This window comes from Bombyx mori, chromosome 16 (assembly GCF_030269925.1).
Source record: "Bombyx mori chromosome 16, ASM3026992v2".
NCBI lineage: Eukaryota > Metazoa > Arthropoda > Insecta > Lepidoptera > Bombycidae > Bombyx > Bombyx mori.
Window position 1 is genome coordinate 3,738,406 of NC_085122.1, and position 18,920 is coordinate 3,757,325.

The window sequence follows — 18,920 nt, forward strand, 5'->3', positions numbered from 1 at the left end:
AATCAGTTAGGTATGGGAGAAAAGGTAGGCAATCAATCAGTTAGATATGGGAGAAAAGGTAGGCAATCAATCAGTTAGGTATGGGAGAAAAGGTAGGCAATCAATCAGTTAGATATGGGAGAAAAGGTAGGCAATCAATCAGTTAGATATGGGAGCAAAGGTAGGCAATCAATCAGTTGGATATGGGAGCAAAGGAAATCTATCACAAAATGCGGAGGCTTTTCCCCTTGTAAGTACCCAAAAAATAAGCAAAAAAGCCTAATAGTTATTTTCATAGTTAACGCTGCCCGTACTCTATTTAATTTATTTTATTGCCTAGTTGGGTGGACGAGCTCACAGCCCACCTGGTATTAAGTGGTTACTGGAGCCCATAGACATCTACAACGAAAATGCGCCACCCACCTTGAGATATCAGTTCTAAGGTCTCAGTATAGTTACAACGGCTGTCCCACCCTTCAAGCTGAAACGCATTACTGCTTCACGGTAGAAATAGGCGGGTTGGTGGTACCTACCCCTGCGGACTCACAAGAGGTCCTACCACCAGTAATAATCGTGTGGACGATCTCACGATCCACCTGGTGTTAAGTGGTTACTAGAGTCCATAGACATCTACAATGTCTATGAGCTCCATTTACCTCTTAACATCAGGTGGGCCGTGAGATCCTACATCCACCTAAGCAAACAAAAAAGGGTCTCGTCTGCCAAGGATTGCAATAAAGCAAATATTAAGATGACGTAATCACAGCTGAAGCGGTGTTTGTCTATGGCATTTGAAGACCAACATAATATGTTTAGGTATAGGTTTTTTAGACCAGTAACAAACAAATCTGATTATAAAATTACTTCTTTATTATTTAATGAAATTCATTCTTATCCAGTCAGTTCTAATTTATGTCTAAAATATGAATTATTATCACAAACATTAATTAATATGAGGTAACTAAATACTAAAAACATCTTTTTAAATAATAGCGTATTTACATTACATATTATTGTGTACATTACAGCAGTATGATATGATATGAATTATTCAAGTCATTGTTTAATTCGTTATTCTGTATTAAAATAAACATTATTAATAGGTTGTTTTAAGACGTTTTATATTATTTTACTGGTTTATTACAAACACCTGTGTATGTGTTACTGTAAATGAAAAATAAAATTAATAAAATCGTCAATAAAACGCTCCCCGCTTCGAACTAATAAGACTGACTCCCTTTAAATACAGCCACTCTTGGATTCAGAGCGCTTAGTGCGAGTTTTTGAACGTTCTCGATAGCGTGAAAGTTAGCTCATGTTTGTATGGAGTTAAAACGTTTGCCTGCGTTTGCCGCTAGGGGCGCTGTTCCAATTGCATACAAAATTGGCTTAACTTTTACGCTGTCGAGAACGTTAAGAAACTCGCACTAAGCACACTGAATGACGTAGTAAATGAATCATTTGTCTCCGCACAGATATCGCTTTTAAATTATAACTTTTTTTTTGTCTTTACGTTAAGGTCACGGCCTCTAGATCATAATTTTGAAGTCAGCTACTTAAATAAATGTATTCTAAATAAAAGTAGTTTATAAAATAAAATATTGAGCCGAACTAACATTATTTATTTATATGATATGTTATCTATCTATGTAACAGGGTATTTCAAAGTAATCTTCACAAACTTCAAGTTGGACAGTTAAAAAAATGCATACGTATGAAGGATCGATAATAATACTTATTTTATTACTTTGGTCTTATGATAAAATTATTATTTCTGGTTCGGTTTGCTATTTAAGATAGGCAGTAGCTTGTCTTTACCCCTAGCATTGGCTGACATCCATGGGCGACGGTAACCACTCACCACCGGATTGGCCGTATGCTCGTCTGCCTACATGGATCATAAAACAGCGGTTTTATTAAGCTTTTAAACTATATTTACCTATTTTGCATGGACGCATTATGTGCGGATTTGGTCGCATCAGCGCATTGGATTGCGGCCACGAGACCTTTGCCTGCAATCTTGACAGTTACTGTCAATTTTTCAAGATTGTCTTCCTATATGACTGCAAAAAGGGGTCCACATTCGAAACGTACATATCTATGCAAAATTCTCCAACTTTACTTATATTGTTATCTACATTTTTTTCTACTACATTTAACACTATATTAATTGAGGCCGGCAGCGCAAAAGTGGCTTAAGCTTACCATAGTTATTACGCTAGCAATTAGGTTTAAGTTTTCATGAATTTGAATTTGAGTAGGCCAAAAAAACAATACGCGCAAAAATAATGTTTACAAAGCCATCTGTTATCTAACTATGGATAGGCCGGTGAAACTATGGATAGGCCGGTTTTGCATTATTTATTACATTATTTTAAATAAATTGCAATATACATAATTATAAGCATCATCATCATCATCATCATCAGCCTTTATCTGCCCACTGTTGGACATAGGCCATACAATTATAAGCATGATTATGAAAAATTTTGGGCTAGGCCACTTTTGCGCTGACGGCCTCAATTATGCATCAAAGATAAAAGCAAGTACATTTTTTTTTCAATCTATTCGCTGGTAGATTAAGATGCTATTCCAGCTACGCAAGCACAATTCTACAACCACCACTATACGTCACGTGAATTTTAATCCAGCAAAATTCAAAGGCGAACCAATCGAATCATTGTCATACATCCGTAATGATAAATTTGTTTATGTTGTGCTTATTCTGTGAACAATTTTCACCTGATTGAAAGGTCAGTTCACAATGGGCAATTTTATAACCTATACCCGTGCTTAATCTTCGCTAGAATTATTGCTTTCATCTCGTCTCGGCGCGTAATGTGAGAGCTTGTTTTTTTATTTTCACACCAGTCGAACAGTCCGTGTGACTCGGATCCTATACACTAAACACACAAGGCTACACAGTTCACTGTATTTCATCGTGTGAAGTTATCAAGAAATCGTTGCATCGGCATTTCCACCAGGATCGTCGCTGGCGCAGCCATGATGTAAGTAAACACTATCGTTGCCGCCGCGTCTATGGACTGAAAATAATTAATTAAATATTATTTATTAAATAGAATAATTATTAATTAAATAGAAGCCAAAAAGTCAACTTTCATTGACTTAATAGAATGTCGGCTTAAGAACGCGTTGTAATTATTTATTTCACTCTGGAGTCGTTTTTAAGTCTCTCTCTCTCTTTCTCTCTCTCTCTCGATAGTGTTGTAATCCAAAAACATGGTATAGCCATTTAATAATTATTAAAATAAATATTTTAAAAATGTATATGTTGTTGTATATGTTATATTTTAAAATTAGAATTTCGTGGTGTTCAATGAGGTGTTCTAAAAATAGCTATACCATGTTTTTTTGCATTACAACACTATCGAGAGAGAGAGAGAGAGAGAGAGAGAGAGACATAAAAATTACTCCAGAGTGAAATAATTACAACGCGTTCATAAGCCGACATTCGGTTAAGTCAATGAAAGTTGACTTTTTGGCTTCTAATCGGTTTTCTCACACCCTGTATTGTAAACTATAATCTGTAAACTATAATGTAAACATATGCGTTTAGTAAAACATCAATTACTAGTGGTAGGACCTCTTGTGAGTCCGCACGGGTAGATACCAACACCCTGCCTATTTCTGCCGTGAAGCAGTAATGCGTTTCGGTTTGAAGGGTGGGGTAGCCGTTGTAACTATATTGAGACCTTAGAACTTATATCTCAAGGTAGGTGGCGCATTTACGTTGTAGATGTCTATGGGCTCCAGTAACCACTTAAGACCAGGTGGGCTATGAGCTCGTTTACCCATCAAAGTAATAAAAAAAAATATCGATAGCTGTTAGTGTGTTGTTGATGACTTCATTCTCGCAAACATTACACCCTGCATAGTGTGTAGATAGATAGTTTTGTTGTGTTGTTATAAGCTTACCACGTCTATAAAACTAGTGAAGGTCCGTGTAGGTCTGGCTGCAACAATGGTCACGTTGACCACCCAGTGAATCATCATGACGGACAGAGACATCCTGGCGAATACGTCCCAGCCGCGCCATGAAAAGAATTTGCGTGCCCGGGCTGGGTGTAAAAAGAATTCATGAGAGAAAATTATAAGACGCGAATTGAAAACTTCCTCTTTTCAAGAAAACAATTCTTACTGGTGGTAGGACCTCTTGTGAGTCCACGCGGGTAGGTACCACCACCCTGCCTATTTTTGCCGTGTAGCAGTAATGCGTTTCCGCTTGAAGGGTGGGGCAGCCGTTGTAACTATACTTGAGACCTTAGAATATATCTCAAGGTGGGTGGCGCATTTACGTTGTAGATGTCTATGGGCTCTGTTAACTACTTAACATCAGGTGGGCCGTGAGCTCGTCCACCCATCTAAGCAATAAAAAAAGAATATGCAAAATATAAACGTCATGTCATTGTTGTTTGTCAGCTAATTTAAGCACTAACTATCATTTTAAATAGAATGATAGTCGTCGCGTCCTAAAGGATTAGACGGCCGGTGCATTCGTATTGAACGATGCGACTCTGACCGTGTTCAAATCCAGCAGACAGATACCATACATCTTTCTAAGGAAACAGGTGCTTGACAAGTATTCACGAAATACGTTCAAAACGGAAGAAGATCCCACAAAATTAGAAATTAGAATAATGATATAGAAAGCTCGCAAGTGTAGATACAACTATCAAGCCTATTTGTGCTGCAAAGCAATCCTCTGTTCCGGTATGAAGGTTGGGAAATCTGGATAGAATAAAATTATCATTTACAAGTAAACTTGTTGAAAACCTACATTGAATTGTCGTAAATCCCATTAGTTTTACTGCGAATATTGAACAGAATAGCAGTCGATCCAATCCAATGAATAGAGCTGTGTCTATATTAGATTTTAGTTCTCTGAAATAAATCCCGCAAAACAGCCATAATATGTACAGCGGTATCATTAAAGCGTGAGAGTACTTCAGCCACTGAAACAGAAAAAAAAAATTAGCGTTAAAAAAATAGGTCACATCAAGACCTAGAATAATTTAGTTTGGGGATTTTAGTTCTTCTTCTTTTTGGGCTGGTCACTGGACGTTTTCGGATTATTAAAGTGCTTCTAAAATCTAGTAGGTACTTACTTTGCATTCGTGAAATTTATATCCGTTTTCTTGTAATTCGTAAAGTAGATGAGCCAGAAACAAACCCATCAGGCAAGCTGGTAGCGAGTTAAATGGATTCACGTACATTTCGTAAAACGACGGCTTATTACGGAGCATCGTGCGTGCATTACTGAAATATGAATGTAAGTAATGGTTAAGATATGTTAATGAATCATAAGCATTGATCAGTTGATTGGTTGAAACAAATTTCATTCAGTTCATCTTATCATCATCATCATCATCGTCAGCCTTTATCTTATCATCTTATCGAATACAGTCAATTGCGTAGGAAGACCCGTTTGTTACGGCACCGAAATTCTAAGGAGTAATTGCTGCCACCATCGGAAGTTATTATACAGGACCTAAAGGATAGTTGGAATGAGTAATTTGGAAGGTAAAGAAACGATGAATTCAAAATACTTGTAAGGCCTAAGCAGGCCAATTTTTGTAGAACACTCTTCGCTTACAGTGCTGCTCTCATCTTTAGCACAATACTCTCAGTTACCAGCTACCTACATTTTACTCCATACAGAAAAGTTCGAATTGTCTCAACTTCTGAACTCACGGACGTCTTTGGTTCTCTTTGTCTTAACGTATGGCCAGTATATACCCTATTAAGTAATTATTTAAGAAGTCACCACTAGAACAGACTTCAATACTAATACTTTTCTTCCAAAGATTATTCTTCCCACGTACCAAAAGGACGTGTCTTTTGTTTTTGCGTAGACTTTCATAGTATTCGTAATGCAGAGAATATATGTATTATAAATGTATATTACGCAGTGACCACGGTCATAGCCTGTACCAGTTTATTTGATGATTAAAAACATATTCTTAACTTACTCAGGTTCAGCGATTTGTAATAACGTCGAGTAGTTGTTTAAGTACACCATTAAGCTTAGACCAGCACAGGATAGTACGAACAGGCTTCCGAGGATGCGTAGGGCATGGCGTCGGTGCTTAGCCAGACACAAAGTCAGAATGAGAGCTAGGATATGGAGCTGCATGTCAACCGCTAAGAACCTGAAACAATGATGAGTTTATTATATAGATAGCAGAATGTGACGGAATATCTTTTCAATCGTAACTTCGCTGTTAAATATCGTAGGTCTATGTGGTTCACCATTGTGGTTGCGACTTGAACACGGCAGAACATACGCTCATCGCCTGCCCCGCATGGGAGGGGTGGCGCCGTGTTCTCGTTGCAAAAAATAGGAAACGATTTGTTGTTGCCGAGTGTTGCGGCATCGATGCTCGGCGACGACGAGTCGTGGAAGGCGATGCTCGACTGCTGCGAGTGCAATATCTCGCAGAAGGAGGCGGCGGGGCGCGTCAGAGACACACAAGCCCGCCGCCGTCGAGCGGGGGCCGGGGAGGCGGATTTCGCCCAAGCCCTGGCCCTTAAGTGTTTCGGATCCTCCTCAAATGTCGGTCTGGGGACCGGCGAAGGGGTTCTAAGAAGACGACGTGTAAGCTGCTCTGAACGCGTTTTACGAAATAGCATCCGGGTGATGTAAGGCCGGCTATCCTCGACCCACGCTGGTTCTGACCCAGCGGGATATTCCGTAAGATAAGTCACTCTAACCGGCGCCATCTAGGCCGGTTTCGGATAGCCTGCCGACCGAGAGGGCTGGTAGTCGTGGCGCCGACGACCGCCGGTCCGGCGTCCCGAGGGGGAGAGTGATGGGAGAGATGTGCTCCGCACTAAGCACTTCACTTTCCTCCCTTTGCTTTTTCATGAATCCTGTCTCATGCAAGGTTTGGACGTTTGTTGTTGAGTGACAGGAGGTTTTAGTCGGTTCGAAGAAGTCCGGCGATTTCCTCCTGACCAAAAAAAAAGGTCTATGTGGTTCCAGCCCAAAGTTTGAACTTGAATCGTCTTTTTTCTCATATTTTCGGGTTTCTGGAGGGTTGCTTTGTATTATGTAGCCAAAGCACAGCCCGGAACTGTCATATGGTTCGTAATAGGTACATTTGGGTGCATTAAGCTTTTGACAAAGAGACGTCATTAACATGAACGCAAAACAATTCTCAGTATAAGCGGGCATAATGATGGTATTTACCCGCGCGTGTTTAAAGGACAGACAGCCACCAGCAAATGTAAGATTTTGGGACACTGCGATGCTGTACAAAAACCCTTTTATGTTGATCCTAGGAAGATCATGGTACGGTCCTATTCGTGAAGTTTCGATGGAAGATCAATGGAATTTATTTTGAGCACGATGCATCTTTTTGAGGTCAGATACCTTCTCTATGCCGAAAGATGTCGCTATGATATCATAACACTGAACTTGTAATGACATTAACAATGCATAAATCAGACGTGATCCGTGTCCAAACATTGGAAGCGGAACGTGCTAATGTCGTCATCTGACAGAGCCTTATCGATAGATTTCGAACATGATAAGGTAATGATCTTGATAATGTTATTAGTGAAAGTAATGAAACGAATGTTTTAGATTAATTTGAAATTTTAGGTCAATTTTTAATACGCTTTTATTATTATTATTATTATTATTATTAATTTTTTTTATTGCTTAGATGGGTGGACGAGCTCACAGCCCTTCTGGTGTTAAGTGGCTACTGAAGCCCATAGACATCTACAACGTAAATGCGCCACCCACCTTGAGATATCAGTTCTAAAGTCTCAGGTATAGCTACAACGGCTGCCCCACCCTTCAAACCGAAACGCATTACTGCTTCACGGCAGAAATAAGCAGGGTATGGTACCTACCCGCGCGGACTCTCAAGAGGTCCTACCACCAGTAAACTCGGGGCTATAACAAAAAAAAAATAGGCAGAACAGTTCGCTTACCATGTCTGTATGAAACAAACGTTTTCAGGCATGTAAAAGTTATTGATGTACAGCGCATGAGACCAGAACTTTTGTTCGCAAAAAATCTTCTCGTTTCCAACTAGGACCGGCCATAATGCACCGTCGCGGCTATGAACCCACCACGTGGCTCCGTAGCCCACCAGGAGCAAGTTCATAGGAGTTATTCTAAAGAACAAAAGGATTGAATTAGTTTCATCATCAACAGCCCACAGTCGTCCACTGCTGGACATAGGCCTCTCCCAATCCACACCACTGAGCCCGGTCTACGGCTCTCCATCCACTTCTTGCCGGCCACCGTTCGGAGGTCATCGCACCACCTAGTCAGGGGGCGTCCCACGTTACGTCTTCCGCTGTGCGCTCTTCACTCGAGAACCCGTCTGCTCCAGCGATCGTCAATCCTACGGCATATATGGCCAGCCCACTGCCACTTCAGCTTGCTGACTCTTTGAGCTATGTCGATGACTTTAGTTCTCTGTCGAACAACCTCATTCCGGATTTTGTCCTTCAGAGAAACTCCGAGCATGGCTCTTTCCATGGCTCGCTGAGCGACCTTGAGCTGACGGACCAACCGTACTGTGAGTGTCCATAGTACATTTGGCTGAATTTATTTGGCAGTCCGAATTAGTTTGGCTTTTTTTTGTTCCTATCTTTACTAATAGCTTGAGAGGCTATATCAGCGTTACCCTAGCGTGTAGGTGAGCTCTTGGGGCTCAAACCGGAGGTGTTGCTAACATTGGCCCTAGCAAGAGCAGTGATTCGCAGAATCTACCACCGGATCGGAAACGCGACCCACTGAGAAGATCCGGCGAGAAACTCAGTGGGCTGTGTCTATGGGTTCATTTACTCGCCGAGCCCTTCGTCGCAAGCGACAGGTTCGGCGAGGATAGTTTCGCTACAAAGCGTCCCAAAACGCCAATTGTAAACATTGTTACCTGCTATATCTCTTGACGATTTGCTTCGGGAACATGCTTAGCGTGAGCGGTTTTTTATTTGACGGCAATAGTAGATTGTATGCGCAGAGGAAGTTTGAAAAAATAACGAACATCTGCACTATGGATGTCCCATTATAAACCAGTGCGCCAATAACGCCGTGGAGAGACTGCAATGAAAACAGTTGAAGAGATTAAGAGTTAAGTAGGATTCGGAAGGTTGTCTGTGAAAGCACGAAGAGTAATTTCGAGAAATCATCAATGGCTGATGGCAAACAGAAAATGCTTGTTGAAAAAACCACGTTCAGTAGGTACTTGGAGGTTTTAAAAGAGTCCCGAGTAGGTAAGTACGGTATAGATGGCTGTGCCCCTGGCATTACTGATGTCTGAGCGTCGGTGACCATTGAGACGTATGGTCGTTTCAGTCATATGCCTTCGAAGAAAATATTGAAAAGAACAAAATAAGTGTTTTGTAGTGTAGAAATACCTCTCAAAATTTGTTAAGCTCATCAGTGGCTGTGATCTACAATCTCTTTGATATTTTCAACTGAGAAAATTATCTATAGTAAACGATACTATCTACACCCTAACCTTTTTGCGACTTTCAGATGATATTGACATGTTGATTAAAATTAGTTTGAGGTTTGTTTTAAAATATCTAGTGTAAAATAGCAAGACAAGCACACGTTTTATACGTTTTATGAACGTAAACTTACTTTTTCGTAATCTCGTGGGTTCTGGAGATACACCAACGCGTGTGAGAAAAACACATGACCCCACAGCACCAAGGTCATTACGATGACTCTGGAATGTTAGTAAAAAGCTTAACTGAATAACGATCCTTGAAATGCTGCAAGAGGAATTGCGGTCTGCGTTTAGTCCATGCAAACATTTTATTCCGACCTGCTTCTATGTAGTAATCTCGAGGGGTTATAAAAGCTTTACCGAAAGTATAGGCGAACTCACGGGGCTCAGCCTGGGAGACTTTGCTAACATCTGTCCTATCAACAGCAGTGCTTTGTTGAACCTATCATCGGATCGGAATCGCGACCCACTGAGAGGATCCGGTAAGAAACTCGGTAGGCTCTCTGTCTGTCTCTGTCTGTGGGTTAAGTTGTACGACGAACCCTTCGTCGCATTCGACGGGTTTGACGAGAATGGTGAACAATGCTTGGAATGAAAAAAACCGAAAGTGGATCGGGAGGATCCATAATGGCGTGCTTAGGGTAAAGACGACTGTTTGTTGTTCGATAGTCGGTTTCGGGTATATAATTTCCACACAAACGAATCTCCCTGCTTGGACAGTGACAACAGAGATTTTTTTTTATACCACACGATCTAAATCTACTGCTGTCTTTTCTTTTTTTTTTTTTTTTTTTTTTTTTTTCCTACCTATGCTGATAGCCTTGAGAGGCTATTTCAGCTTCACCCTAACGTTAGTAGGTGAGCTCGCGGGGCTCAACCGGAGAGTTGCTAACACTGACCCTAGCAAGAGCAGTGCTTCGCAGAATCTACCACCGGATCGGAAACGCGACCCACTGAGAAGATCCGGCGAGAAACTCAGTGGGCTGTGTCTATGGGTTAGTTCGCTCGTCGAGCCCTTCGTCGCAAGCGACGGGTTCGACGAGGACGGTGACCGGTGCTTGTGGTGCCTAAAAGCACCGTTAATGGATCAGGAGGATCCGTAATGACGTGCTTTGGGCGACGTCGACGGTTTACCATTCGCTGTCTTTTCAGATGTTTGACACGTTTATATATGAGTAAAAAAAAAATACCATAGACAAAGGCTTTCATTTTTAAATTATAGCTTGTCCGGTTTTGGAAGACAACATCGCGGCTTCAAATTAAACATTTTGGTGACAAATATTTTATAATTTACTCTGTGATTCTTACAACGTGCAAGCCGTTTGTGAGCGTGCAAGGTTTCTGAAGAAATATTGGTACCTTTCATATGATTTGAATCCGAGCATAGAATAAGTCAGCCGTATTACACAACAGACAACGCTTGAAACAATTAAACCGATTTATCTTGTTACCTTGCTCCCTGAAACGGCGCTAAGCATGAAAGTCGAGGATCTTCATTCGACAAGGATGACGTCAAGCGCGACCAGTTGCTGGGCATAGACCACGCCATTAGAATTTTGTTTTCTGATAAATAAAAAAAGAGTTAAGATATTTTTTGGGCATTTGCAACAGTCGTATCCGACTTGAATGACTTCATTTAAGTTTAGTTGCAATTAAGTTTTGCGGGTGCGATATTCACGTCACGTCTTTTTGCTTAGTTAGTTACTTGGTGACCAGGGTTTTTTTATTGGTATTAACTAATTATCGGTGCACACAGAGACCATGCAATAGATGAGGAGAGCCCAGGAGCGGGCTTCGTGATGTAGGTTGAGCGAGGCCAGTAGTAGACGACTAGGAGCCGAATATGATGACAGAGATTACTACGTGAATGTTCTTAGAATAAGCTATGAGGGAGCTGTCTTAATTGTGTTATGGGCAGCTATAAGCACTATAGTGACATCCATCCGTGCAAGATGATAATAGGCTATACCAAATAATAATAATTGTTGGTTCGAAGTAAGTATTAGTTGAATGGAATATTTGAAATGTATTCAACTGATAATTACTTTTAATAAATGTATATTTTTCATTTGATTGGTTTTGTTAATTTTAAGTATGTTTCAATGATACTATGTACACATATGGACTTGTGTTGTTGTCTGAAATAAAATAAATCATTCATCATTCATATACCACATGTGATAAATTTGTATTATCGTATTAAATTATTCGTCGGGAAAGCGTTCACGGATATGTTGTTATGGTCGGGACGTAATTTTAAATTGGTATCCGATTCCAATTCCGGTTGGAGTATTTTATGTCAAACATATATGTATGTTTCCGTAGAACGTAGAGGAGAAAATGCTCGGACATTTTATGTAGTGTAGCGATCGGTCGGAATTACGATTAAATCGGGATTCATTAAATCCGCAATATTTAAGGATTGAATTTGGACAATGATATAAGTCCTTAGAGATTGTATCCTTCTGACAAATATTGGACATTCGAAATGATGGAAAAGCAATTGTTTAACCACTTAACAACTCACTGTTTTCTTCGTTTCCTTTCCATAAATCGTAGGCCGTTCCGATGACGTTGAAGATTAGAATACAGATAATTGCACAGAGGAACACTCTTTCTGGCAAGTCCGAAGCGTTCGGAGTTTTTGCTTCATCGTGAGTTCGGCAATATTCGAGTTTTAGCAGGCGAGCGTTCATCCCCCGGGAGCGGGCCCAATCTTGACCGCATTTCGTGAATCTGCGCACCGGCTCGGCTTCGGTTCTTAGGCTGCGACTGCTGACGCACCAGCCGCGCTGTATGATCGTGCGGTTGAAGTGATGAGGGTTTTCTGAATACACCTGTAACAGGAGTTTTTAGAATATTTCTGTTGTTTTAGTGCGGCTTACCTACCCTCTGCCATTTGAGTTGACCAATTCTTCGGCTTATGATCTATTCTCTCATTATTTTTTATTTTTTGTACAATTCTTTTTTTGTATTTAATATTTTGCAATTTTTTGTGTACAATAAAGCATGCTCTCTCTCTCTCTCTTGCTCTCTATCACTCTTTCTCTTTCTCTCTCCCCCTCTCTCTCTTTCTCTCTTTCTCTCTCTCTTTCTTTCTGTTTCTATTTTTTATGCGATTACGTAAACCCAAAAAAGAGAACATACGGTTTAATTTTATTATGTGAGGCTTTGCATTTTATGATGGAAGCGAATGATTTAGCGTTATACTTTGATTTATCTTACTTCTAGATTGAGGTCGGAAACGACCCGTTCTGTCTTTCAATGTCTCTTTGTGCCTTGTTTACAGGTTCTCTTAAAACGTTTAGGAACCACCTCTTTTAGTGCGTTAAAAAAAAAAAGATTTTAAAACTCTTGTACATAGGTGTTCGTTTTTATTTATTTATTTAGAAGTCGCGCTTTGAATTCATTCACAATTAAATCGATAATGTTGACGCTTAAAGTTTGGGTGGTTGATTTACAGTTTTCAAATTGAATTTAAATGAAGAATGCTATTAATTTAAAAAAAAAACTGTTGTTCATTCAATTCTTGACACTCCGGTTTACGAGTATTACAGTATCTATATATTAGTACGCAAAGAAAAACCTTGTATCCCTTTTTACGAAAATTGCGCGGACGGAGGAGTATGAAATTTTCCACACTTATACAGAATATAGAGAAGAAGTGCACAATGCTAATATTTTTTTAAAATAATGCATAAAAGATACATTAAATCAATAAAGAAAACATTACACACACTACATACCATGTATTTGACGCACATACGCATGCATACTATTTATTGTCCAACTTTTGTTCTTGACGTCTGTTGTCAAATTGAGATTAAATATTGTTTGTCTTTGTTAATATTTTTTTTAGGGTAGTCTTGGCGAAATTTGTGATTATAGAAGTATAAAATACAATCATAATAGTGTACAAACTTACAATTCCTAGTTACCTACCTACTACTAGTTATTTTTAATTGACATTACACTTTTTCGGAATGAGTACCTACATATGTTTCGATCCTTATGTATATAGCGGCATATTATTTACGCATCTGCTATTATTGTATGTTCTTATTTTCGTATTGAATTCTATTTCGAAATCAACAATTAATTTGTTTTCCTTGTTCACTATTAATTAAATATATTGAAAATTCCAAAAACAATAGTGTAAAAATCATTTTGATCATCTACTTTTACAAACACACCCAATTAGATTTCAACTATAAATCTTAATAATATTCAGGATTTTTGAGACCTTAATATCTATGTGAGATTTGGCTGTGGCTTACATATTCTTAATGGGCAACGATGTGAATTAATTAAACGTTGCAAATATAATTACCGTGATTTACTCTTCGATCGAGTGCTATATTGATTTCCTAATGATCTGGTCTCCATGGAAATAAAATAAATACCACATTTAGTCAACTCATACTTCTTAATTACATTTTAACTCATTTTAAATGGTAATGCTAATGTTGTAGTGGAAACTATCGCATGATTCGATTGGATCGTTTGTTCGAATATTCGATATTAATTTAACGCTTTCCTCAATTATAACAATGGTAATTTATCCTCAATCTATTAATACGTGAAGAAAAAAAAGTGCGTGCGTACAAAGTACACATGTCAGAAGTGAAACTTTTTAGGCGAACTAATTTATAAGTCTTGCTTATATTTATACAAATCTAAAACTTTAGATTTCCGAGACTTAGAGGAAGGGAAAAAGGAAGATATGTTCCCGCCAAAAGTCTGTCAAATGTCAATCTCAAACCTCAATATTGACAGTCACATTATGTTTAGATTTCTAAATTGTAAATGACTAATATTTTGCCAATTGAATTGACTAATTTAATTTAATGCTATTTGATTAATGTTCCAAATTCTTTTCATTTCATTTCAATTCCTATTAACATTTTTCACAAAAAAATTATAAAATATTAGTTTGATGTCACTTCCGTTGCATACCTGCGTGACGTTCTGTAAAAATTTTACCATCATACGCCTAAAGAAGTTTGACTTCAAAAACTTTGTATCCCTTTTTACGCAAATTGCGCGGACGGAGGAGTATGAAATTTCCCACACTTATAGAGTATATAGAGAAGGAGTGCAGAATGTTAATATTTTTTAAATTATACCCAAAAAAATACATTAAATCAATAAAAATAACATTACACACACTACCATGTATTTGACGCACACACGCATGCATACTATTTATTTTCAAACTTTTGTTCTTGACGTCTGTTGTCAAATTGAGAATAGATTAAATATTGTTTGTCTTTATTAATATTTGTTATAGTGTAGTTTTGGCGAAATTTGTGATTATAGAAGTATAATAATAATATAATATATAGTCTTTGAAAATAGAATCATAATAGTGTACAAGCTTACAATCACAATTAATTATAGTCGAATTTCGACTACTGCGGGACCACTAGTACATGAAAAATTCTCAACATTAATTCAATGTTAGTCATACAGAATGTTTGCAGAGCGTTTTCGAAGTCGATAGTTAATAAATTATTGCTCAAAAACAGATTACTGACAGCAGTATTCATTTGTAATTAAACATCGAATTTGAATTTATGGAAGTACCCAAAATCATGCATTCCTTTGAAATCGTGTACCCGCGCGTCAGGCGATTTCTATGTGTGTAACATGCAGGGCAGTGACCAAATTTTTATTTTTATTTTTTTTATTGCTTACATGGGTGGACGAGATCACAGCCCACCTGGTGTTAAGCGGCTACTTGAGCCCTTAGACATCTACAACGTAAATGTGCCACCCACCTTGAGATATAAGTTCTAAGGTCTCAGTAAATTTACAACGGCTGCCCCTCCCTTCAAACCGAAACGCATTACTGCTTCACGACAGAAATAGGCAGGGCGGTGATACCTACCCGTGCTCACTCTAGAGGTCCTACCACCGGTAAATAAAAATAATAAGTAAACTGTAATTTACTCAAAAAAAACAAAAAAAATATATAATAATAGCTTATCTTCGTTTACGGGAACGATTCTAACGCACTATCTATAATTTTAATTTTACTAGAGGTCCCGCAGTAGTCGGAATTCGACTATAATTAATTGAAATTGTAAGTTTGGACACTATTATGATTGTATTTTATACTTCTATAATCACAAATTTCGCCAAGAGTACACTATAAAAAATATTAACAAAGACAAACAATATTTAATCTATTCTCAATTTGACCACAGACGCCAAGAACAAAAGTTTGACAATAAATAGTATGCATGCCTGTGTGCGTCAAATACATGGTATGTAGTGTGTGTAATGTTTTCTTTATTGATTTAATGTATCTTTTATGCATTATTTAAAAAAAAATTAGCATTGTGCACTTCTTCTCTATATTCTCTATAAGTGTGGAAAATTTCATACTCCTCCGTCCACGCAATTTTCGTAAAAAGGGATACAAAGTTTTTGCTTCACGTATTAATATATAGATTCTTTAAGGGTGCAATATTCTTATTGGGTTCATTGTGAAAACTGTAAAAACGTATAGAAATACAGCGTTTAAATGAACCTTGAGAGAATAAACAATATATAGTTACTATTTACCTTGATAAGATCGAAAACTGGACTCTGTTCTTCAGCTGGTGACAGTTCGAAAGTTCCCAGGCAATACAGGCCCTGTTTCTGCGACAGACATTTCGTGTAGTCGTCCAAATGGTACAGATCCGGCAGGTGATAGTACTCTTCATCTATATTAATTTATTTATTTATTTATTAAGTCGCACCAACAAAGTGATCATCAATACAATTGACAAAAGTTCATGGCAGATGTCACCTCAATTATTATTATAGGTGCAATCGACAGTGCATTAACAACAACAACAAATATATATTTATAACTAAGATTTGATTACATTTGATTGACTGCTTAAGATAAATTTATATTTAATTGGGAAATGATCCTCGACAGATTTTCCTGTAAGTTATGAGACAATAAAAAAAAAAACATATATTTCACTTAAAATTATATAATTGCAAGCGGTTAGTGTTACCGCACACGTGTCACCAGCCACAAGCACAAAACGTGGAAAATTAAATTAATTTAAATTACGTTTTTTTATATTACGTTTTCATACATTTTTTAAGGACACACGATTGGCGCCGGTACCTGCCACACGCTATATACGTATAAAATATATGAAAATTATGGGAAATATTTCGGTTAGGGCGTTTTGTGGCCGGTGGCCCGTGTGCGGCGACCCTAAATGTTGATTTAATTTTTTTGTGACAAAGCAGTCATTAATTCCCGTCTGAAGATTACCCATATATAAGTAAAAATATAATGAGTATATCTTGACTGCGATAACTTTAAATTAATGTACATATCGACATAAGAAAGCGGAATTGGCGTAATTTGAAAAAACAAACTTTACACCAGAGCCATATAATGTATAATATAATATGGTGAAAAGTGATTTAACTGAAAATGCAAGTTACGACATTTTCGCTCTCTCATGTCGATATGAATTCCAGTCTCTGACCCTTCAAACCGAAACGCATTACTGCTTCACGGCAGAAACAGGCAGGGCGGTGGTACCTAACTAAGCTGGCTCATAAGACGCCCTACCACCAGTCAAGATCCCAGGATTTTCTGCCAGCAAAACGTCAGATGTAAATATTTAATTTTGCCGCTCGGGAAATACCTGATTTACTGACATAAGTATCTAAAAAAAAACCAGTTAATTAGGCTAACGATACGCGTTTGTCGTTAATCGTTGAAAAAGAACACCTGTGTCTAGAGTAATGTTTACTTTTTATTTTTACTGAGGAAACATTATTCTGTCGTCCTGTCCGTATGTCACAGCTGTTTTGTTCGGAGACTATTTGCACAATGTTGTAGGTGGGGCGCTTGTTGCTACTTAAGTAAGTACTGTTAGTAATATTCCGCAGGGCTGCGTAACTGGTATTTTTTTAAATCGTCGTGGTCTATAGGATAATTTGCCAGTTGCATATTTATATCAAGCAATGAGAAAGCCGATGTATAAATCCCGCAGGCAAGTACAAAGTTTCTGAGCGAACTCTTAACGCGTGTTTGCAAGAAAAGAATAAGATTGTGCGGTAAAATTAAAGTATCAAAATTGAGCAATCTGCGTAATCGGTACTAGGACTTATAGACCTAACAGGCTTTGAAGGATGGGACCACTGATGGGACATTGATGGGAGCTACCCAATATAATGGAGACTCCATTTGTCTCAAATGTCTATGGTCACCGGTATCTATTTAACACTAAACCCACCGACAATTCTTGTATACGTATTGCAACCGCGCTCGGTCTAATTGACCGATAATTAAAAAAAGTTATTTTATTATTTAATGCAGATGATAATTATTCATTTTTTTTCCGTCTTAGAAAAATGAGAGATTATTTACATATTCTAAGAATTGTGTTGGAGTTTGATAAAGAAATTTTAACGGTCAAACGTGCAAATTTTACTAAAATTTGGAAACTCTCAATGAAGCGTACTGGTAGGTTTAGTGTTAATATGAGGCTGGCCGTGAGATAGTGAGATACTTTGCTTATCTTGTGAAGAAATATAAGGTGATTTGACAAACTTTGATACAAAAAAAAAACTATGAATTAACATTAATAGCGACCAACTAAATAATACGGGAAAAAAAAACTCGAATATAACAAGGATGACAAACTCGATTTAAATGTTCTATAAATAAAATTTATTTGAAACAAATAAGGAACGTTGAATCGAAATTAAAAACATGATATTTTCTCTAATAAATAAATAAATAATCATATATAAAATATTACCTATGTTTTTAAAAATAAAAACAATAAAATTTATTTTTACCTGTAAATTCACTCGCTGACATAACAATACCGAATAAAACGCACCAACAAACACAAAATGCATTATAATTATTCATTACGACAATTTAAAATTGCGACAAATTAAAATGAGGTTTCGTATTGTCGCATGAACCGATCTCCGCTCGCCCTATCTCGCGACTGTACCGATCTGATGCATCACACACTCGCTTTATTATTGGAACGAAATCAAATAATACGTAAAATGACGGAAGTTTGTCTATGTGTGTGTTGATATTTTTAAAATTTTAATATTTCGTATTTAGAATACGCCGGCTATATTAAGCCTTTAAGTTGCCGACGTTTTTTTTTTTTAATCCTACCTATGCTGATAGCCTTGAGAGGCTATTTCAGCTTCGCCCTAACGTTTGTAGGTGAGCTCGCGGGGCTCAACCGGAGTGTTGCTAACACTGACCCTAGCAAGAGCAGTGCTTCGCAGAATCTACCACCGGATCGGAAACGCGAACCACTGAGAAGATCCGGCGAGAAACTCAGTGGGCTGTGTCTATGGGTTAGTTCGCTCGTCGAGCCCTTCGTCGCAAGCGACGGGTTCGACGAGGACGGTGACCGGTGCTTGTGGTGCCTAAAAGCACCGTTA

General features: G+C 38.1%; 1 protein-coding gene across 1 annotated transcript; it reads right to left on the minus strand.

Moving 5' to 3' along the window:
• Positions 1–828: 828 nt before the first annotated feature.
• Positions 829–18,675, minus strand: LOC105842049 (nose resistant to fluoxetine protein 6). The gene is made up of 12 exons (XM_038016318.2): positions 18,306–18,675; positions 16,047–16,189; positions 12,004–12,313; positions 10,928–11,039; positions 9,608–9,695; positions 8,895–9,061; positions 7,942–8,127; positions 5,970–6,149; positions 5,106–5,256; positions 4,778–4,952; positions 3,916–4,058; positions 829–3,023 (listed from the first exon to the last, which is right to left on the minus strand). The coding sequence occupies exons 1-12, from the start codon at positions 18,379–18,381 to the stop codon at positions 2,916–2,918; spliced, it is 1,839 nt and encodes a 612-aa protein (XP_037872246.1). The 5' UTR covers positions 18,382–18,675; the 3' UTR covers positions 829–2,915.
• Between the last annotated feature and the right edge of the window lie 245 nt (positions 18,676–18,920).